At 44.7% G+C, this 23,203-nt stretch overlaps 2 protein-coding genes across 2 annotated transcripts in view; one reads left to right on the forward strand and one right to left on the reverse strand.

Moving 5' to 3' along the window:
- Positions 1 to 23,203, reverse strand: part of TMEM185A (transmembrane protein 185A) — a 117,632-nt gene that overhangs the window by 37,929 nt on the left and 56,500 nt on the right. The window contains exon 5 of the mRNA XM_086918609.1: positions 11,478 to 11,654. Coding sequence (XP_086774735.1) covers positions 11,478 to 11,654 — 177 coding nt within the window. The remainder of the gene's footprint in view (positions 1 to 11,477; positions 11,655 to 23,203) is intronic.
- LOC147718639 (actin, cytoplasmic 1-like) lies at positions 15,184 to 16,104 on the forward strand. The gene has a single exon (XM_086918610.1). The coding sequence runs from the start codon at positions 15,199 to 15,201 to the stop codon at positions 15,757 to 15,759; it is 561 nt and encodes a 186-aa protein (XP_086774736.1). The 5' UTR covers positions 15,184 to 15,198; the 3' UTR covers positions 15,760 to 16,104.

Below are 23,203 nucleotides of genomic sequence, written 5' to 3' on the forward strand. Positions count from 1 at the left end.
AAAAGCACACAAGTTGTACTACCTGTTTACCACCTGCTCTTGCCTAAATTGGGAGACAAAAGAGACCGTTACCACAGGGAAGTGACAAAATGCAGTCCCTGTAGTGACCGTGAGCACACAGTGATAATGTGACATACTAGTGAATGGTGTGACTAGTATGTGGTTAAAACCAAAGTGACAATTCCTAAGTTGGATATCTTAAAAACAATAAAACCAATTGTATGCAGCCGCATTCATATCTGGTAAGCTAACTAAATGAGTAGAGGCAATTACTCACCTAGTAATTAAAGTTAATAGGTGTCAACAGTACCCGGCAGGTCTGACATCAGGGGAGAAACCATAGTAAATCAGGCTGGGGAGAGGTATAGAGAGCTTCAAAATTGCGCCAGAAACTGGGGTACATGTATGGCATTCTTAAAGAGTAACAGTGGGCCAATGAGGTTACCGGTTATGGGGATAGAGGACCCGGTCTATGTAGAAGCATATATTTTAATTTGAAAATAGTTCAGTCTAGAATGATCGGTTTATTAAGTCACCACCGTGTATGTTAGTGATTATATCTAACTGTATGATTTCAACCGATTTTCCACCGTCTTGAATGTAGTTACAGAATGTAAAGGCTTCAGAAGATGTACATAGTCTGCATTCATTTATACCTAAATTGACATTGTGCCCATTGTTATCTATACAAAGCCCGGTTGATTCACAATAAAACATGAAGTTTATTATCAGAGACAGCTGGCTAAATATGAAAGACCAGCTCGGTTCGATGCCCATTGTTGTATGTGTTCCGTGAGGTGAAGGCAGGCCCGAACCGGAGGTCTATCTTACTGTGAATACCAACTAATTAGAGCACACTAAATATGTAAGTGACCTGGGGCGGCCTAGAGCAGTCCTTCATAGTCAGTTACCAGCCCACACTAAAAACAGGAAAAGGGGTCCAATAGAACCCCCGAGAGCCCCGGGCTAAAAGAGACCGTATCAGGGTCCGGTAGAAAACCCATTGCGTCTCGTGGTTGGAGAGAGATAGTCTCGGCATAAAAGTACCTAGACATTTCACTTACTTCATACTGCCTGTGTCTGTATCTTACGCCTACCCATCGCTGCCGGGTCCGGAAAGCAAGGAACCGAGGCGGCGTCTGAGTTAAAATAGCGGGAAGGGCGTAGAAGGGCTCATTAATGTAAACTGGGCGACCATGACTGAGTGGAGTAGGTTTATTCCGAAGATGCATGGGAACTGGTGTAAGCGCACGGGGGAGTCACCCATATTCGATTACACAAGCTAGTCCATGATGTACAAAGTCATCTTATTGTGTCGGGCACAAAAACAAGTGTATGCCTCCTCTTTGCAAGGTTTACGTTTAAGACTTGGTATTTAAAGTATACAACCAATGTTACATGGTCAATAAATATAGCATATAATGACCGCCCAAATCATAGTACAGCAGTGGTGGATGGTATTTGCGAGTGAGGGGGGTCTGGGAAGAAGGGAAAGGCTGTGGTTACCAAAGTCAGACTGTCATGGTAACATGGATTAAATACCCCTATATTCGGTTGGCATAGAATGCTCAGAGGTGAAGGAATCTGCCATGTAGGATTACATGTATTGTCTCAGGAGGAAAAAGAGAGGAGGACAAAACGAATATTCATAGGTCTGCCTTCTGTCTCTGGAGGTGTGTGGTATAGGGAAGGAAACTAACCTACATTGTCAACTAGACTGGTTCAGTTTGTGGTGACATGACTCTAACTGTCACGGCGGGTCATGAGTGCAATGTAGGTGTACATGATGTCTGCAATAGCCACTTTAATACCAGAACGTCCCCTTCGGTACCGGGTTAGCAATGTTGAACATATTATGGGAACGGCTAACAAGATAGGAGTTAACACAATGTTGTGTACGTTTACAGTGCACTCCATGGAATATCTTTGTTCTGCCCGTGGCTGTCTGAGGCCAATCGGTGTATCCACCTCTGTTCTTTAAGGAATAGATTCTGTTTGGATTTGTCAGAGGTAGCTTCTAGGATCAGCCATCTGATTGAGTCAGCCATGTGGTTCTGTTCCACATAGTGCCTGCACCTTTTTTTTTTTCTTCAGAACAAAATTTATTATGTTGCTGACGAAGTACATATGGGACACTGTCCCTCAACACATCGAAGGACCAGTGAGCAAATAATGAGTCATCACATATAGTCAGTGCAATCAACATTTGGTATTGATATGGCCCTCCCAACTCCCAACTCCCTACCCTCCCTCCCGAGTCGCACCCTCACCCCCACACAGTGTCTACATAGTTCCAAGGCACAGGTTAACGAAACACTAACAGTGTGTGCTCCTTTTCACCCTTGGTCTACCAGTAAATGTTCTGCTCCAACGTCCTGTGACGCAGGTGGCTCCAGCCACAGCCCTCTATAGTCCACCCATCGCTTCCATATCTTAAAATGCTTCTGGGGGCAGCCCCTGGCCTCAAACACTGGACGCTCCAGCCCCATACAAAAGTCCAGTCCCCTCCTCCACACCTCCAGCAAGGGGACCCTGGGGTCCTTCCTGGCCCAGGCTATATCACGTTTGGCCACTGTAAGTCCCAAGATTAATAGATGACGTTTGTATATGTTGCCTCCAACCTGTTCCATGATATGCAAAAGGCCTAGCTGCGGCGATCGTGGGAGGATCCAGCCCAACACCTCAGACAAATCCCAGACACCCATCCAAAACCTCGACAGTTTCTCGCACGACCATACTGTGTGAAGAAATGTATCCACCGCCCGTTCGCACCTCAAACACTCAGGGGAGGCAATCAAACCAGCCTTCCACAGTCGGTCTCTGGTGTAGTAGGCCCTATGTAAGTACTTAAATTGAATGAAACGTAATCACACTGCTATCGCCGCACCCCTCGGGGCCTCTAGGGCCTCCCTCCAGTCCTCCTCTTCGAAAGCCCCAACATCTCCCTCCCACACAGCGCGCAATTTATCAAGGGAAGAGGAGCAGTGCGTGACTAGGGTCTGATATATGTGAGAAATTTTCTTTTCCTCCAATTCCCCCATGAACACCTTAGCCTCAAGGGGGCTAAATTCAGGCAATGACTCCAGGCCTACCAGGGAGGGGGACAAGGCATGACGCAGCTGCAGATATTTGAAGAATTGGGTTCTAGGCATAGCATATTCTTCACTCAATGCTTGGAACGACTTGAGGGTTTTGCCTTTCATGACTTGTCCCAGCGTCAAAATGCCAATGGCGTCCCAGCCCCGAAACCCCTGCAGGGATGCCAGTGCCGGCAGTTGCCCGTTCTGCCACAGCGGAGTTTCTCTCGTTAACTTGTTCCACCACCCCATGCGGCGCAGCGCTCCACGCCACACTCGGAAGATCACCTGGGTAACCACGGGGAGCCTCTTCCTGACAGTCGCCGAGTACAGGATGGTATGTAGCGTATTTGGATCCATCATGTATCGCTCAAGGTCATAGGCCGGATCATTCCGGTCCCCATACCACCATTCATTTAGCACCAGCAAGTGAGACGCTTGGTAGTATGACAAAATGTCCGAAGTGGCCAGGCCCCAACAGTACGTGGATAGGAAGCAAGTGCGAAGAGCCACTCTCGCCACTCCTCCGGCCCGAAGGAACTGACTCAACGCCGCATTCACTTGGCGAAACCACTGCAGCGTTATGGGATACGGGTGGGTTTTCAGCTGGTATAGGAGGCGCGGGAGGGCCACCATTTTAAATATTGCCGAGCGGCCATAAATATTCAGGGGCATCCTGGACCAAGTTTTCATGTCCGATCGCACTCGGTCCCAAACGGGCACCACGTTGCGTGCCCAAGCCACACCTGAAACATCAGTCAGAAAGACGCCTAGGTATTTAATTCCGCCAGCCGCCTCCTGTAACATTGACGCCCAGGGTCCCTTGCCTCTCACCTTCCCCCAACACCCACAGCGTGGATTTCCACGCGTTTAAGTGTAAGCCTGATACCTCCCCAAATACACGCATTATCTCCAGGACTCTAGGCCCAGACCTATTTATTTCCGTAAGAAAGAAAAGGACATGGTCGGCGTAGAGTGCAATGCGATCGGACGGACCCATCTCCCATTCGAGTCCCCGCAACTGTGCATCCATCCGCACCCACGCCGCTAGCGGCTCCATGGCCAATGCAAAGAGATGTGCCTGCAAATTTTGGTGTTAATTTTCTTGCGACTGAAGTTGCTCCTATGTTCTGAGATGCGGGTTTTTATGGGGCGGGTGGTCATGCCCACATATTGCAGTTCACATGGGCATGTCAACAGATATATGCAATGTGAAGTATTGCAAATTGGTGTGCCCCCGTAGTTCCCATGTGAAGGTATCTGTCAAGGGGATCGTCTTATGTATAGACGTGAAAGGGCACGCACTGCAGGATCCACAAGGGTAGTGTCCCCGTACAGGTGGTAATTGCCACAAGGTGGTTTGTCTGGTTGCATCCACTCTTTTAGGTCTCGTGTGAACCAAGATGTCTTTAATATTCTTTGACCTCTTGAAGGCAAATCTGGGTTTTTCAAGGTTCAGGGTACCTGCGTTGAGGATAGGCCATTGCCGTTTGATAATCTTCTTGATATCATTGGAAGCTGGCGTAAAGGTAGTTACACAGGTTATTAGGTCAGTGCCCTGTGTGGTTGAAGTGTTGTATTCCAGGAGGGCTCCCCTATGGTTGTTCTGGGCACGTTTACGTGCCTTATAGATCTCCCTAGTAGGGTAACCTCTATCCGTCAGATTTCTGGATAGTATGGTGGATTCAGTCTTATAATCGGTCAGGTTAGTACAGTTACGCCTGACCCTCAGGAATTGTCCAAAAGGCAGATTTAGCCTCAGTGCCTTTGGGTGGTGACTCGTGAAGTGAAGAAGGCTATTCCGGTCAGTGGGTTTCCGGTACATGGTGGTATCAAGTTTGCCCACCACTAGCCTAATGGTTAGGTCCAGAAAGGCGATGTTTGTAGTGGAGGCCGTCATAGTGAAGTTAAGATATTCATTTAGCGTGTTAAGCCATTCAAAGAACTCTTTGTATGAGTCTGAGGTCCCTACCCAGAGGCCAGGATATCATCGTGAATCTCCTCCACAATTTGATGTTAAGGTGGTCGGGATTCAATGGATAAAGAGGTTCAGAATCAGCAGTACTTGTAAGCAATACACCCCCAATACTAATTTCACATTTAGGTTGTTTTCTACCACCATGCACTCCTAAAACTTCTGAGTCTACACTCAAAAGACATATACTGGTGTCCTCTGTATCTGTATCCTATGCGTCTGAATCGAAATCTTCTTCTAGTAGTTTGATAAATTTATTTTTCTTGATCTACTTCCTGAAGACCGTATGAAAATGACCAACAATGCCACATGCAGAGCAGCGCTGATTGAGAGCTATGCATTTTTCATTGGGCAAATGTCCTAACATCTCACATCTGTAGCATCTTAAATCGTTGCCAAAATCGGACACTTTTTTCCTTGTAGGAGGCATATGCTCTCTCCGAGCACTAAGAGTTGATAGTCTGGCCATATTATATTTAATTTACCGTCTCCTTAATGACTTGTTTCTCAGGAGATTTGCTGCCATTCACTAAAACAGATTTGGCACATCTCCCAGTTAATTCAGCTCATTTAACAATTTCTATGACTTCTTGGAGAGATGCCCCACCTTTTGACTAAAGGCATTCTTGTATGGAAGGATTGGCTGTGTGCTTAACAATTTGGTCCCTCATCATGCAAACAGCCAAAACTGCAGGTTAAAGCAAGATTTTTAAGTGCTGAAACATATTCCTCGACTGCTTCACTTTTAGACTGTTTCCTGCGATAAAATTAGTAACGGTCTATTCCTATGTACACAGTGGGCACATAAACCAAATCTTTGAATTTTTAAATATGGTTACATATCCTCACCCTATTGGAAATAAGGAGTGTAGGAGGATTGGTTTTCTTTTTTCTGGTGAAAAATCCTCTTCATCATCAAGAGCAGATATGTAATTGAGAAAGTATTCTTTCCATTTCAAAGCTACTTCACCAGAAGGCACGAATGGTTGAGGAGGCATTCAAAATAAGTGCTCCACTTACAGCCATAGTTTAGTGCAGAGCAAGGTATAAAGTAACTTGGAAAGAAAAAAATGTACTTACTATTTTGTGGTAACTGGACAGTACTATGAAGAGAGCAATCCAGTAGAGGTCACTGGCAATGAATTACACTCTGAAGTACAGAAAAAAAGACACCCGACATGAGTAAGAAACTAAAGGAAGGCAATCCGGAGCTTCAGCGCACACTCTTACATAGAAAGGTATGGTAGGAAACCGAAACTCCTACATTGGCCACTGTGCGGAACAAGACGTCAATTTTCTTTCTGAAATAAGAGCTTGTTTTTGTACTCTTTAGTATCACGCGATTCTTGTGATGATGTGTCACGCGATGGCTAAAATGACACGTTACTAGTGTTGCATTTGGCAGATGAGAAGTTAGGAGGCAGATTAGGAATGTTGAGAGGGTCTTTGGTGCAAACAGAGACTTTTTCCTATTTGGGGGTATTAATTGACAGAAAATTGAGCCGCAACTAGACTGCCTTTCTGTTAAACATGCCCAAATTTCTGGCGTTTTGCTCAAGGAACACAAACGGTCACATACTGACCCAATAGCTCCTGTGCTACAGATCTATAATGCCAAAATTGGTGCCTCAATCCTATATGGGGTGGAGTTGTGGGGAAATGCCAATTTGGATAACTTAGTGGTGGGTCAGAATAAATTCGTAAGGTCCCTAATTGGCCTCCCCAATCCACTCCATTAGTACCTCTGTTTTTGGATCTGGGATGCCATTCATTAAGGGATGTGGCACACTATAGGCTTTTAGCATATTGGAGGCGGCTTTCAGTTACACCTGAGCTTGCACACTATGCCCAGGGCCTCCTAGAAGTGAGGGATTTAGATGTTAACCGGACAATTGTGTGGTTTAGTACTGTCAAAAACTTATTATGTGACTTAGGGATGAGCGGTTTGTGGACCACCCCAGCCGGAACCGTATTTCCCAGTAAACCTGAGCTAAAGGCAGCCTACTGGAACTTGATTAATATGAAACAATTTGCATCTTGTTCCAGCAGCACTCTGTCTAAAGCTTTTCTCCAAATCAAACACAAGCCCGAGTTTGAGGGGTATCGGGACCTAATTACTTGAACACAAGACAGGAAATTATTCCATCATCTTAGGGTGGGTTCTTTGCCCACACATACTTTCACCTCTAAATGGAGCAACACAAATAGCAGCGTTTGTCCCTTCTGTCCAGATGTGATTGAAACGTTGGCTCATATTCTTTTTGTCTGTCAAGCCTATACCAAACCCAGACGCACCTGGCTGAAACCCATATGCTCTAGTTTGGGCACAAGATCCAGTAGTGAGGCCATCAGAATTCTAAAAACATCTGTGGAAGGCCCGATTGTGGTTGCTACAGAAAAGTTCCTGGGTTGGGTGTGGGTGATTAGATGGAATAATAGGAGATGTTTGTAACTGTCTATGTTGTTTTATACTCCTGTATTTCACCACAGCACTATGCACTTTCTTGTATCACGGTTCCACTCCCCCATACATATGAATTTGAATGTCAACGTCAATTTTTTTTAATTAGTTTCCCAAACTATGGGTTTGTTTAAAAAAAAAAAATTTTTTAATCTATTTATTGTTTTACGTAGGATATCCAGGGTGTTAGCTTCACACTTATTTAATTAATAAGTCTCCTGTTTTAGAATTATGTGGTATCATTATCCGGCCTCCATGTATGTATAGGTTGTTTTAACTTTTGTGATTTTTTTTAACCAATCGAAATAAAGTTTATAAACTGAAACTGAAGATTGCAGTGGTTTGAAAGAGATACTTTAGGACTGTTCTCCAGGTAAACTGCCAGTTTTTCGTTAGTGTCTTCCGACATTGCTGCAAACAGCGTACATTGACAGTAGGGGCAACAACAAGCAGGGTGCAATAGCAGCAAATAGTCTCCTAACAGTACCTGGAATGATGCATTGTGCAGCAGGTGGACTGCCTCTGTTGCGGTCTCCACCTCTGGGGCCCCGCGAATTCCACTAGTGCTGCACTGATCCTGAACTATGTGAGAATACGTGGCGAGAGGTGCTCATGCCAAGACGCTCGGAGAGCGGAGACCCTTCAGGTAATTACCCAGAGCAAACTCACTGGTAGACAGGACGACACAAGCCTGGAAGCATGCTGCAGTGCTGCCATATCCTCTCAACGGCAGCGTTGAGCGCGCCTCAATCAATAAATCAATCAATCAGTCATTTGTAAAGCGCACTATATACCCGCGAGGGTCTCAAGGCGCTTGGGGGGGGGGGGGGTGCTAATGATAGAACAGCCAGGTCTTGAGCATCCTCCTGAAGGTCAGCAGATGTGGTTGGAGGCCAACTCAGCCAGCACTAGATAGTGAGAGCATGTCGGGGAACCCAGTAAAGAGTTTAAGGATGCCTCTCAGTTGATGTCTGTCCTGCAGGCAGTGCATAGCTTGAGCACCAGGGAGACTTTAATGTCTCAGAGTCTTCTACAACAGGGGGCAGTAGAGGACAGGATTCTTCCTACCTCACTGCAGAGGTATCAAACAGCAGGCCAACACAGCAGGGCCCGGAGCAAAGTGGCAGCCCCTCCTGGAAACACAGCAATCAGCTTCAAGCAGGCCAACAGAGCACACATGTGGCAACGTGGAAGACCCTCCGGACTGCGTGGATCCTTTTAGTGGCTGAGTCTCTTCAGGACCCCATAGTAAAGTAAAAAACATGGGGTTGGAGCCCCTGTACTTAAAACCATGGTGCCCTGCTCCTAGAAGGTGAGAGAAGTTTCCAGCAAGGTCTGTAAAGTTCAAGGAGATTCCCTTCTCCCCTGTCATGGCTCCAGACATCAGTAAGGGGTATATTAGCCCTTTGTGTGAGGGAAGGACACAACATATACAAATGTAAGGATTAGTAACTAGTTTTAAATGCCAAATCAATGTGGCAGTACAGGCCTCGCAAAATCCACTCGCCCTCTCCCAATTGCAAGAAATGTTAGCAGGTCAAGCTATTTTTAGCACTTACCCGACCCTGCTGGTGTGAACTTAAGCTGGAAGAAACAGGTGTTCTGTTTGTTCAGAAATGGAATGAGCAATTAAAGCGCCTTTAAATCTTGTTTTATCTGGACACATTTGCCAACTGCTCATGGACGTCAAATGTCAGTTTGTCTTTTTACTGTTTATTGCTCATGTGTTCCTGGAAATTAGTTTTTACTTTTTTTCTCTTTTTATAGTTGATGCTCTTTGTCAAGTGAGCTATTTGAGAATAATTGTGAAACAAAATGCAGTAAAATGTGAGTTTTTCTCAGCTTGTAACTTAATAGTACAAGTAGATCAGAGATTATGAAAGAACTTTTTTTGTAATTTAGAAATGTGAGGCAAACAAAGATTTAAATTGAAGGAAAACAAATCAGAACACTTTAATTGGCGATGTGCAAATGACAAATATTAGCAAAAACTTTATTTCCAACCATTGTACACTATATAGTTTAAAAACCACACGTCCGTGACAAATTCTGTGGCCATTTCAATGAAAAATATGCTGATTGCAAATACCAGGGGGCTGCTACTTTATGCTTTAGGTATGTGTTTATCAAAAGTGATTGTTTTTAAACATGATGTGAGAGACATTCCTGGCCAAGCCCTGATGACCATACATTTTATGAACTAAGAGGCAAGTCTGCAGTCAAGGGTATCTTATATGTGGCTAGATTTGTATTCTATATGGAGCTAATGTTTAGTCTATTAAATCAAACAAAAGCGTTTTCTGTACAGCAGACGTGCTAAACTTGCATATTTGAAGGTGCTCTCATATATGATAAAGAAGAAAATGGTGTCTCAGTGAGTTAAAATAGTTGCCCAAAATCACATATTTTGAAACCAGTTTATGGGTCAAGAGCATTATAATGAGGCCGAGTACATTATTTAAGTAACTAGACCTGCAGGTCTAGTATCATTTTTGTGATTTTACGAGCCCTGCAATAAGCTGCACATGCAGGTACTGCAGTGGCAGGCCTAAGAACAGGTTTGGAAGGCTACTTCGGAGGGTGGCACAATTTGCGCAGCAGTCCCACAATAATCATTTAATTAATAGGCCCTGTGTATATATGGGATACCACTTTCCAAGGGACTTCAAAGTAAATTAAATATGCCAAAAAGGTGTAACCCAATCATGCATGTTCTCTCACGTGTTTTAGGGGTGAGAGAACATGCACTTTAACACTGATTAGAGTCCTAAAGCCAACAAAAAGGCCAGAAAGTAGAATGAAAAAAGCAAAAGGTTTGGGGATAACCCTAGAGAAATGGTCATTTCCAGCACTGGGGGGAGACGTGGTGTGCCATTTAAGATTTAAAGGGAACATGTAATGCACTAAAAATGCTTTAAGAACTCATTTTTGGGCAAATTGAGGAGGTCCTGAAGATTAGATATGAGCTTTCTGGAGATTTATTCGGATTTTTTGGAACTGCTTTACTTTTTCTCTCTGCATATGCAGATGTGCTTCTTTCATAAAACATAGCTTTTGTTAGACAGATGTACTGTATGTGTTTACTGTCAGTCTGTATCATAATTCTACATCTATTGCCACCTCCTTGAATGCTATTCCAAACTAACTTTGGAAAATTGGGATCTGTTCAGTCTGAGTGCATTAGTTTCCTAGTTTCCCTCACGAATGTTTAGCAATGTGGGACTGTCCCAGGCCTCAGAGAAAAGTTCTCACAATAGCAATAGCATCCAATAAAGTGAGCTGCACACTGTAAAACTGTAACCTACCAGAAGGAGAAGATAAAATATGAATTACCCTTTTGAGTAAAACTTAAGATGTGCAGTCTTCTTGTTCAGAGGTCCGACTCTATCACTTCTTGTCAAACACAGAGTAACTCGCTAGAAAATGGGTAAGAGGCACCGGCCAGTTCCGATACTGTTTTGCTGGTGAAGCAACAAAACATGGAGCACAGTCAGCAGTCTTGCGTGTATTTAGGCCAAGGAAGTGGGTTGAGGGGGAGAGGATGGAGGGAATCGTTGGGGACTACCACAAATAAAGGTATGCATTTCAAGCTCAAGCACGTTACAGCAGCATACAGATTGTATACTATGTGCATGTAGGGTAAGAAGGTCGGACTAATTGCTAGTGTGTTGAATCAAGGAATGCTGCAATGAAATCTGAATCTGGAGGGCACAATTAGTGAAGTGATGCAGACCGTGGCTGATCAAGAGTGAGGTTCAGCTTACACAAAAAAACTGTGTTAAGTCCAACCTCTTGAAACTAAACAAAAAATAGCAATACGAACACAAACAGGTATCACTTACAAATAAAACTGAAATAAATAATGTCCGAGAGCCAATGACACTTCAGTTGAGCAAAATGTTCAACCAACTGTATTTTTCTTTAAAGGAAAAAACGTTAAATTTCCTAGCAAAATAATACTTACTTCGAATGTGAGTAAAGGAACCACAACTGCCATCCAGCTAATAGCCATTGTTATGTGTGTTCTCCTTTGTTCAGCAATCACATCCATAGAGCGCAGGAAAAGCACTGACCAGACAATGTAATAAAGCACCACCAGGCACAAGAAGGACATCAAGATCCACAAAGGAACACAAACAACCTAAAAATAAAATTACAAATAGGTAAGACTTAGATATTCTAAGGTAGCAAAAATCTTAGGGAGTGACATTTTTTCTGCTATAAATTAACTACGCTGTAAAATTAGTTGCAGGTTACCATGTGGGTGTTACCAAACGTGAGATTTACGTATGGATGACACAGATCAATGGCAAAGACAAGCTTACACCAACACAATCTACACAGAGAAGGTTACAAATGGCTCAAATTGGTTCAAGCACTCCCTTGCATTACTTTGGTGCCATCTGAGTATACTGGAAACATGGACACGTATATGTGGGGACAACACACATTGGATCTGCAAGGACCACAGAGTTATTAGATTTCTAAAAAGATAACATATGTGCTTTCTACCCTAAGGCAGAATTTCTAAGGCGGAATTTTTTATTTTTTTATTTTATTTGATAAAGAATACAATCACAACCACTGTTACAGGGTTAGCCAAGACTGGTAGTAGTCATTTGTACAATGGTGCACATATGGGTAGCCCCTACTGCTTGTACTTTGAGAATGAAAGAGGTAAGAAGGAAAGGACAGAAAAATTATTGGTGAAACAAAAGAGGAATAGGTAAAGGAATGTGTAATTAAATGACTTTTTGCATGTTCAACTCCATATTTTTGGACTTTTACGGTTTATCAACTCAGACTGCACTTAGGCCTGCTAGCCAGACCTCGGTGCCCGTGTTCTAACCCATTGCAAAGTGTATATCGAATCGGCTAGCCCCAATTGGAACAGACTGACTTTCTCATAAATCCCTAGTATATGGTACTCAGGGCATGTAAGGAGTCTCCACCCAGGGCTGCAGCATTGATTGTACCACCCTGTGTGTGACAAAGTTCCTACCAGCCTGCCACTGCAGGCTAGAAGGGCTGTATTATGACCACTATTTCGACTTTGCCATTTAAACCAAGGGTAAAGCCCTCACTTCCCTTACAACATATGTAAGGCTCCTCTAAGGAAGGCCTTTTGAGCCCTAAAGGAGGGAGCTTCACATTATTAAGTGGGATATGTATTATTCTTATATATCCTGACATATGCAGTGGGAAGTTTAGTAGCCATATTGGCTAGTACAAAGTTACCGGCTGACCACTCAGCCCAACTAACGTCTGAATGGAACTATTAGAATAGGTACTTCAAGGTATCAAATTAATCGTAGCATTCAACCAGACTTGATGCCCAAGTCGAATTTACTGTCACTTTTACAAAATGCAACTTTTAGATGGTTGCCACTCTATGACCCAGTTGTCGCACATATCACTGGTCACAAGAGAGCTTTCTACCCTCCTCGGGAATAGTGTGAATAACTCCCAGGCTTACGATCAATAGCAGCCTACCACAGGACAACTGGTCACCTCCCTTTCGCAGGAAGCCACTCAGGATGTTACCACAAAAGGGGAGCCTCAAAGGGGAAGCTGTCTTTGGTGAGCCAACGGCGATTACACTCCTGTGGCGCGTCCTTTGTCTAGGTAGACAGGCTGGCGACGGGGAGAGAGGCGGGAGACAAGTGCCCAACGGGGTTTAACAATGGGCGTGTAGCCCACAGGTTGCCACACCTCTAGGATGGGCTCCCAAGCTCCTAACATCCGAGGAAGGTTCAGGCATTTTGAGAGTGGGATTGCTAAATGCCGCGCATAGCCGGGAAGAAGTCAAAAAACAGGAGGGGACCGGTTATCCCATTAGTCAGAGATTGCATCATCCCCCAGGGCACTTTCTGAGCATAATTATGGCACCCCTGGCACCATGAACCTCAGATCATGCCGGAAATGGAGAAAGGACCAAAGGAGGACTGCCATGCTGCCCCTGGACATGGTAAAAAGAGGGTGTATCGTCTGTTGGACTGCACCAGTGGCACCTTGGGTTAGCGAAGAGAGGACTATGCATGTGGACCCTGGCTTGGGGAAAAGTCACTACTCAGCCCCAAATAAGTGATTCCAAGGGTCAGTTAGCTGACCACCTGGTACCAGCACCAGGACCAACAAAGCTGAAGTACCCCAATTCGGCAATGCATAAGCCACTTTGATAGAATCGCTGCTGACTGACGCTGGGCACCCTAAGAGACCAATCCTCGACAGCCAAAAGTTGCACCAGAGCCTGCCGGTGGCATCTAAGTCCAGATTGATCATCCAAGAGGGACATCAGGCTCCACCAAAGGATATCTCTGGGACCACTGTAGACAGAGACCAGTAACCCAGTAGCAACTGGCCTTCTACTGGTTCAAAGAGGACTTCAAAGGACCCCGGCTTTTGTGGTCCACGTCGCCAGGACCACTCTATAGAAGTCTATAGTGATGTGCTGTAAAGTTGAGAAATGGGCTGAAGAACTCTTTGGCAGCCAGGTAATGGTCCAAATACTCTCTATTGGCCCCTTAGTCTTTCTCTCCCTGTCTGATTTGGTAGCCCAAGCTAAACTTTTCAAAAGTTTACAAACTTTAGGGTTACCAATGCTGGTTTAGGGTTGTACTGCGATTTAAGTTGTCTTTAAAAATATGTATCTCTGGAACCCAATGTGCAATTTTGCTCATCTTGGATTCTAAAAATTCATTTAAAAATCTATTTTTATAAATTGGTGTCAGCTTTCTTCTGTGCTGTGTGACTTTGTTATTCTGTTGTTTGGTACTGTTAAATGTGTTACACTAGTTTAAGTGTGTCCAACTAGTGGATTGCAAGCTACTGGTAGCTCTCTGAGACCTTCAGAATAGCTCGCAGCCTTAAGTTAGTTTTTAAATAAGTGCTAGGTTTATCTTTAAATCTTATAAATAAGTGTTGCATTTTCCTTTTAAAGTTAATTGAGCATGTGTCAGGGCTCTTCAGCAACAGACAACTGGGCCTGATAATGATTGGTGCTCAACTTTGCCTTAGGAGCCAGGGTGGGGCACAGAGTTAAAGAACTGAAGTATTTAACTCTTGTATGTTTTATGGTTGAGTCTGGGCAGCGCATGCGCTGCTCTGCGAGGCATGCTGTATTAGAGTATGCACGTGAAGCTCCATCCACTGTCCACCCACATTTTTCATTGGCTTGTGTCTTTGCCCTTAGTAAATGCTGGCTTCTGATTTGGTAAACGGCTTGTAAAACCCTCCTTAGTACCGCCTTGTCTTCATTTGTAACCTCCCATGAGGACTGGCCCTTAGGCCATCTGGGTTATTTAGTATGTAAGCACCATTTTCTTTAGTGAGTTTTGTCTTACTTCCAGCACGACGTGCTTTTCTTACATTCAGCGCGCCATGCGTGCTTTCACTTTCCAAGCAGAAGGGACAATGGCAGACGCTTCTTTGCAATGCCGAAGGTCTTGCATTTAGGAGAGTTTGACCTATTTGCATTGTAAATGACAACAGCTTAAACTCTAGCAAATGCGAGACCTAGTGAATTGCAAATATTCTTGTTTCCAGGCTCCCCATGACGTACTTGCACTTAATATAGGCCACACCCCTTTTTTTAGACGCAGCTCATCTAAAGAAAGGGGTTTGGCCTCGATTAAGTGCAAGCGCGGGCTGGGGCACTTGGAAACAAGAATATTTGCAATTACCTCATGAAGATCCTGACAGAGAGAGGCTACAGCTTCACAACTACAGCCGAAAGAGAAATTGTGCGTGACATCAAGGAGAAGCTCTGCTATGTTGCTCTGGACTTTGAGCAGGAAATGGCAACTGCTGCATCTTCATCCTCTCTGGAAAAGAGTTATGAATTGCCCGACGCTCAGGTGATCACCATTGGCAATGAGAGGTTCAGGTGCCCGGAGGCCCTCTTCCAGCCGTCCTTCCTGGGTATGGAATCTTGTGGTATTCATGAAACCACTTACAACTCTATCATGAAGTGTGATGTTGATATCCGAAAAGACTTGTATGCCAACACAGTGTTGTCTGGTGGTACCACCATGTACCCCGGCATTGCAGACAGAATGCAGAAAGAAATCACAGCTCTAGCACCAAGCACAATGAAAATTAAGATCATTGCCCCACCTGAGCGCAAGTACTCTGTCTGGATTGGTGGCTCCATCCTGGCTTCCCTGTCCACCTTCCAGCAGATGTGGATCAGCAAGCAGGAGTACGATGAATCTGGACCTTCAATTGTCCACCGTAAATGCTTCTAAATGACTGTAGCTCAATACAGCTTGACAAATGTAACTTCGCAAAAAGAACCAAGACGAGGCATGGCTTTTTACTTTGTTTTTGGCGCTTGACTCAGGATTGAAAACTGGAACAAAGGAAGATGGCAGTATTGTGGAGCAAACATTCCCATGTTCTACAATGCATGGAGGACTTGATTGTACTTTGTCATTCCAAATTGTTCAAATGCATTGTTACAGGACGTTACTTGCCTCTGTGAAGGCTGCCCAGTTCCATGGGGCGTGTACGGGAATCATATATTGGTGATAGTATTGCTTGTATGTGAAGTTATGTTACCCAACAAGTCTTTTGTATCTTTCGCCTTAAAACACTTGGTCCGTATCTTCAATTTTGTTCCTCTAGTCCATATGGACAATCCCCAATTTGCTGTTTGAAGGTTTACAAACTTTCTTCTGACATCAGTAAGATGTGGTGCCATTATGTGGGGAGGGAGGGCTTACCTGTACACTTAATTGAAGACATTCAAATAAAGTGCACATGTTAAAGGAAAAAAAAAAAAAAAAAAATAGGTCTCGCATTCGCGAGAATTTAAAACTATTGACATTCACAGTGCCAATAGCTCAAAGTCTCAAATGCGAGACCTTTTGCATTGCAAATGCTTGTTTAACAAGCATTTGCAATGCAATAGGTCTCTCATTAATTAAGTTTGAGCTATTGGCATAGCTAAATATTGCAACACCAATCGCAACAAACGTCTATAAATTGTAGGCCAAAAAAAATATTTTTGTAGCAATGGTGGCATGCTGCACTTTAGATGAATATGTTTAAAAGTAATGTGCGTCATACTGCGATTGCTACAATAGTTAATTGTGAATGCGTTAACAATTGATGTGTGCTCTGATGGCTGGTGGTGTGTGTGCCTGTAGAAATTGTGCACTGATGGCTGGTGGTGTGTGTGCCTGGTGGAAATGTGCACTGCCGGCTGGTGGTGTGTGTGCCTGTTTGGTTCGTGAACAGATGGCTTGTGGTGTGTGTGCCTGGTGAAAGCGTGCACTGATGGCTGGTGGTGTGTGCCTGGTGAAAGCGTGCACCGATGGCGGGTGGTGTGTGTGTGCCTGGTGAAAGCATGCACGGACGGCTGGTGTTGTGTGTGTGCCTGGTAAAAGCGTGCACTGACGGCTGGTGGTGTGTGTGTGCCTGGTAAAAGTGTGCACTGGCTTCTGGAGGTATGTGCCTGGTGGTAGCGTGCACCGACGGCTTGTGGTGTTTGTGCCCGGTGAAAGCGTGCACTGACAGCTGGTGGTGTGTGTGTGCCTGGTGAAAGAGTGCACAGATGTCTGGTGGTGTGTCCCTGATGGTAGCGTGCACCGACGGCTGGTGTTGTGTGTGCCTAGTGAAAGCATGCACTGACGGCTGGTGGTGTGTGTGTGCCTGGTGAAAGCATGGACAGACGTCTGGTGGTGTGTGTCTGGTGGAAGCGTGCACTGACGGCTGGTGGTGTTTGTGCCCCATAAAAAAGCATGCACTGGCGGCTGGTGGTGTTTGTGCCTGGTGAAAGTGTGCACTGGCAGTGTGGTTGTGTGTGTGTGGTTGTGTGTGTGTGTGTGTGTGTGGTTGTATGTATGGCTGTGGTTGTGTGTGGTTGTGTGTGTGTTTGCAACAAACGTCTATAAATTGTAGGCTAAAAAATGTGCATTTATTTTTGTAGCAATGGTGGCATACTGCGCTTTAGATAATTATGTTTAAAAGTAAAGTGTGCCATATTGCGATTGCTACAATAGTTAATTGCGGATGCGTTAACAATTGATGTATGCATTAATGGCTGATGGTGTGTGTGCCTGTAGAAATTGTGCACTGATGGCTGGTGGTGTGTGTGCCTGGTGGAAATGTGCACTGCCGGCTGGCGGTGTGTGCCTTGTGGAAGCGTGAACTGATGGCTTGTGGTGTGTGTGCCTGGTGAAAGCATGCACTGACGGCTGGTGGTGTGTGTGCTCGGTGAAAGCGTGCTCTGACGGCTGGTGGTGTGTGTGTGCTTGTTGAAAGCGTGGATTGACGGCTGGTGGTGTGTATGTGCCTGGTGAAAGCGTGCACTGACGTCTGGTGGTGTGTGCCTGGTGGTAGCGTGCACTGACGGCAGTCGGTGTTTGTGCCCGGTGAAATTGTGCACTGACGGATTGTGGTGTGTGTGTGCCTGGTGAAAGTGTGCACTGACGGCTGGTGGTGCGTGTGTGCCTGGTGAAAGCATGCATGCATTGATGTCTGGTGGTGTGTGCCTGGTGGTAGTGTGCACTGATGGCTGGTGGTTTGTGTGTGCCTGGTGAATGCATGCACTGACGTCAGGTGGTGTGTGTCTGGTGGAAGCGTGCACTGATGGCTGGTGGTGTTTGTGCCCTGTGATAGCGTGCACTGGCGGCTGGTGGTGTTTGTGCCCGGTGTAAGTGTCACTGACGACTGATGGTGTCTGTGCCTGGTGAAAGTGTGCACTGACGGTGTGTGTGTGGTTGTGTGTGTGGTTGTGTGTGTGTGTGGTTGTGTGTGTTTGTGGTTGTGTGTGTGTGTGTGTGTGTGTGTGTGTGTGTGGTTGTGTGTGTGGTTGTGTGTGTGTGGTTGTGTGTGTGGTTGTGTGTGTGTGGTTATGTGTGTGTGGTTGTGTGTGTGTGTGTGTGTGTGGTTGTGTGTGTGTGTGTGGTTGTGTGTGGTTGTGTGTGTGAGGTTGTGTGTGTGAGGTTGTGTGAGTGAGGTTGTGTGTGTGTGTGGTTGTGTGTGTAGGTTTGGGTGTGTTTGTGTGTGTGTTTGTGTGTTTGTGGTTGTGTGTGTGGTTGTGCTTGTGGTTGTGTGTGTGGTTCAACTGAGGGGTGTCAACTCTCGGGATTAACCGTCCCAGGACCTGTGCAGGTGTGCGTGTGCCTGTATTACTTTCAATCACAACCCCATTTTGGAGTGAGTGACGATGGGAAAGCTAAATGCTAATGGGTCAGAGCCCAAAAGCTCCTACGGGCCCGCAGCAGGTTTTGACTAGACATTACAAGATGCATTTTTATGTGTTTTGGGTGTGATTGTAAACACATGCGTTAAATATGTTTTAGTGCTTGAATTTAGTAATGTCGAACACAATAAAGTGGAGTGAGTGTTGTATAGCATTTTAGGACTCTAGTGTAATTTTCCCGATTCATGCCCTTATATAGGTATAAATCACCTTGTCCTTATATAGGCATAGAAATCATAACCATATTTAGACATGACCGATCCAGTGCAAATACGGCACAGCTACTTCCACTAGTTCCGAAAATCCACAACGATTTCTTGGAAAACCCGGCTTCAGCAGTTAGGGACTTTCCCTTGCTTGAATATTGATTTGTCCAAGATATCATGGAGTTTTCAAAGAACTACGACTCTTTGATGACATCATTATGTCCAACTGTACGTCAAACTCGGCACCTTCAAGGTATAAATATACCCACACTTGCCACAGCAAACACACGGTGGTTTAGAGCAGTTCGACTAGCTACTTGCCCGACGCATCTCGCTACAGCAAGTACCGAAGGAAGCAGACCCTCCAGCAGACGCACTGAGAGAGACGCTGTCTTTTCTCTTGCCGAGAAATCCAGCTCCAGTGTTTCCAAGCTCCCCTTGCAGGGTGTTGGGAAATCGAGTCCTGAGACAGAGAGATACCAGACCTCCTTCATTCTAAACCAAAGTACGGAGCAGATTAGACCCTAAGAGAAATCTTGGATAGATTCTTGGCAAAAGAATACTAAAGTTATGCTACACCACACTTACTTCTTCCCTCGTACTAGACTTAGGTTAGGTACATCGGGGTAGGCGTATTTTAGAAGCACCAGTTGAGTACTTTTAGCCTTTATTTATTTATGTATGTATTCTATGGCTTAGAAACCATACCATGCTTTTACAGTATTATTTTATAATACTCTTCCTGCTATACGCATTATACTTTACAGCCAGTCTTACGATTGTAGCAGTTTATTTCTTCTGCATGAGAAGACTGTTCAATAAATACTTTTATTGAAAACGCCAGTCTCTCCATTTCTCTGCACCTGTGGTGAAACGAAGCATGCACGAATGAATGAGTAAAATATCTATCTATTGTTTCCACAACTCTGAAGATCAGTTTTTATATTGAGGAAACAAAGTCATGTTTATGCGGTTGAACAGAAAACAAAATGTAAAGGAGGGTCTGAGGGGAAAATTATTTAAAGACCTGCTCGCATCCTGTCCCCCAATCTAACTGACAAAAAACACACAAGGGATGCTAAGGGTCTAGAAAAAGCTACAAATATCTGCACACTCAAATGTAGTGTGGAGGACTGGTCAGTGTAAGGAGAGAAACAGAAAAATGTGAGAAAGGTACCCATCAGCCCACCCATTGGCAGAATCTCGTCATCTGTTTTTTTTTGGTAAACTGGTATCTTACTAGGTGCCTCACTAGGCGTACTGTGAGAAACACTAGTACAAGATCCACCAGTGAGAGAAAGTCAACAGGATTAGGTAGTAATGCTGAAGGGAAGCTGCAGTGCTCAAAGGGTGTAGAATGGTGAAAAAAGTGGTGTTTAAGATTGCCTGTTATGATGCCAAAGGAAGACTTTATTGGGAGCGGTCATCATAACGGCAAGATTAAAAACAGAGTGATGATAGTGTGTCAAACAAATACTACTATCAGTTGATGGAACTATACGGTCAACATGTTTCAGCCGGACACGGCTTTCTTCAGGACCTGTAAATAATACACTACAGCAACAGTGAAAAGTAAATGAACTATAGTGAACCATGCAAAAAGAGAGACCTACCGTTAGTGAAATACTATATGGTAGTCTTAGGTCATGGTAAAGAGAGTTCTCTCCCATAAAGTTGTATGGAGATAGCCTCACCTCGCCTGGCACTCGCTCAGGTTAAAGAGGCCCCGCTCTGTCCGTCGGTGCCTCCGGCTGCCTTCTGAGCCGAGGGGAAGGTGTTTATGCGGTTGTCAGAAACTAATCCCTTCTTGTTTATTCGAGAAAGTTTCTAGTGACCTCTGAGCTAGCTGTCACTCACAATTAAGTTTAATATATTCAATAGAGACCTAGTCGAACTAAGTCCCACGTCACATCTATAGGATATATTATTCTAATGCGCAGAGCCTATTGGGAATATAGGAACTACACTACAATTGGTTGCCAAAGAGGGCACGGGCCTTCATCAAAGGATATTGCTGGGACCGTTGTGGATGAAGACCAGTAGCTCAGCAGCAGTTGGCATTCTACTGGCTCAAGGAGGACTTCGGGGGACACTGACCTCTGTAGCAAAAGTCATCCCAACTGACCCGTTGACCGAGGAGATACTGCAAGGACCCTCCGTCGATCACGTGACACCCAGTGCATACTTGAGCATCCTCCATCTCCTGCACTTGCAGCATCAGGCATAGAGGGAAGTGGCGTAGAGTTTAGTGGTGAAAGGTAGAGTGATATAGAGTAGTGGCGAAGAGTGCAGTGGCGCAGAGTGGCGTATAGTAGAGTGGCAGAGAGTTTAGAGCCAGAGAGTGCAGTCCTGCAGATTAGTGTGTTGTAGACTGCAGTGGTGTAGAGTAGAGTAGAGGAGAGTAGAGTAGAGGAGAGTAGAGGAGAGTGGTGTAGAGTGTATTGGTGTAGAGTGCAGTGGCATACAATAGTGCAGAGTAAAGTGACGTAGAGTGCATTGGTGAAGAGTACAGTGGCATAGACTAAAGTATAGTGGCGTACAGTGCAGTGGTGCAGAGTAGAATGCCATAGAGTGCAGTGGTTTAGAATGTATTCTTTGGAGTAACATGGCGTAGAGTGCAGTGGTGGAATGACATGGAGTGGCAAGGTGTGAAACGATGCAGAGTGCATAGAGTGGCACAGATTGCAGTGGCATAGAGCTGATTTTTTAGAGTAGTGTGAAGTGGCTTAGAGTGTAGTGGTATAGAGAAGAGTGTCGTAGAGTGCAGAGTAAATCAGAGTGGCGTTGAGTGCAGTGGCATAGAGTAGTAGCGTGGAGTGCACTCGCGTGGAATAGAGTGGCGTAGAGAGCAGTGGTGCAGAGTAGAAGAGAGTTGTGTAGAGTGCAGAGAGAGTACAATTGCATATAGTGCAGTGTCGTAGAGTGCAGTAGTGCAGAGTAGAACGGCGTGGAGTCCACTGGTTTTTAGTAAAGTGGTTTACAGTGCATTGGCATAGAGTGTTGCGGCGTAGAGAGGTGCAGAGTAGAGTGGCATGGAGTAGATTGTTTCAGAATAGAGTGAAGTGGTGCAGAGTAGAGTAGTGGGGATCATCATACAGTGCACTGTAAAACAGCAGTTCTACAGAGTACAGTGCAGTGGCAAAGAGTAGTGTGAGGCAGAGTGCATTGGCGTGGAGTGATGTAGAGTAGGGAGGCGTGGAGTGGTGCAGAACAGAGGGCAGTGACACGTAGTGCTGCTGAGTAGAGCACAGTGGCATGAAATAGAGTTGAGTTGAGTGGGGTAACCAGTAGGCCAAGTATGGCAGCGTACTGCCATTACACACAACATATCTTCAATTAAAATGACCATTACATTTGTACTCGCATATAATTTTACTGATAAAGTATAGTGTGCACAAATAGAGTACTGTAGGTAAGTGTTATCACCCAATGTATTAATTTGATCGTCAGCACAGTTTATTTCCAGGCATTTAGATTTTGTTGTGTGCTAGGAACAAAAAACATAATACATCCTTCTTCAAGCAGCTCCAAGAAGCCAGCATAATTGTCACATACACCCTCTCACTTTGAAGTTAGAGAAAGAAAAATAAACACCAAGTTCCCTGGAAAAGACAGCCTGACATTTGACCTCTATCTTTAAATGCACAGCAAATGTGACAAGATAAGAACAAGATGTAAAGGACTGCTAACAGAAAGAGAGTTTGTGGAAAAATACAGTAAATGAGTTTTGGGCAACGGGAGGGACGAGCTGGGGAGCCTAAACAAATAAATCCAAACAAATAAATCCAGCAAATGTGTGTTACAAACTACAAAGCCAGTGGTAAGCAACAGGTGGAATGCATTCCTAGGTCAACTTTCTGAATGCCCATAAGATGTCTTTAGCTGCCTGGTAGGCTGTGACCTACAAATGATTAATGCCTGAACAAAAGTTGACGTCAACAGAATATTACATTTTTGCAGACCCTAAAACTGACATTAATTAATATATCAAGGTCAAAAGTGAGGAAAGTTTGAGATGGGCTGGTTTAAACAAATGGGCTTTTTACAGTGCGTTAGAACCAAAATATAAGTAAGTGGATTATTATTTGAGGTGGGTAGTCATCCACCTCCAATAATAATAACATTTCCCCATCAAGGTGAATCCCAAAAGCCACTAAATTAGCCTGAGCCTGGGGAGGAGCTTCGCGGGCAACCAAGATGGCCGCGTAAGCTCGGAGCTCCGCGGACCTCCCGATCCTCCGCAGCTATCCTGTCTGAAATCCTGATCCACGAGGG

Source organism: Lissotriton vulgaris, chromosome 4_1 (genome assembly GCF_964263255.1).
Source record: "Lissotriton vulgaris chromosome 4_1, aLisVul1.2, whole genome shotgun sequence".
Lineage (NCBI taxonomy): Eukaryota > Metazoa > Chordata > Amphibia > Caudata > Salamandridae > Lissotriton > Lissotriton vulgaris.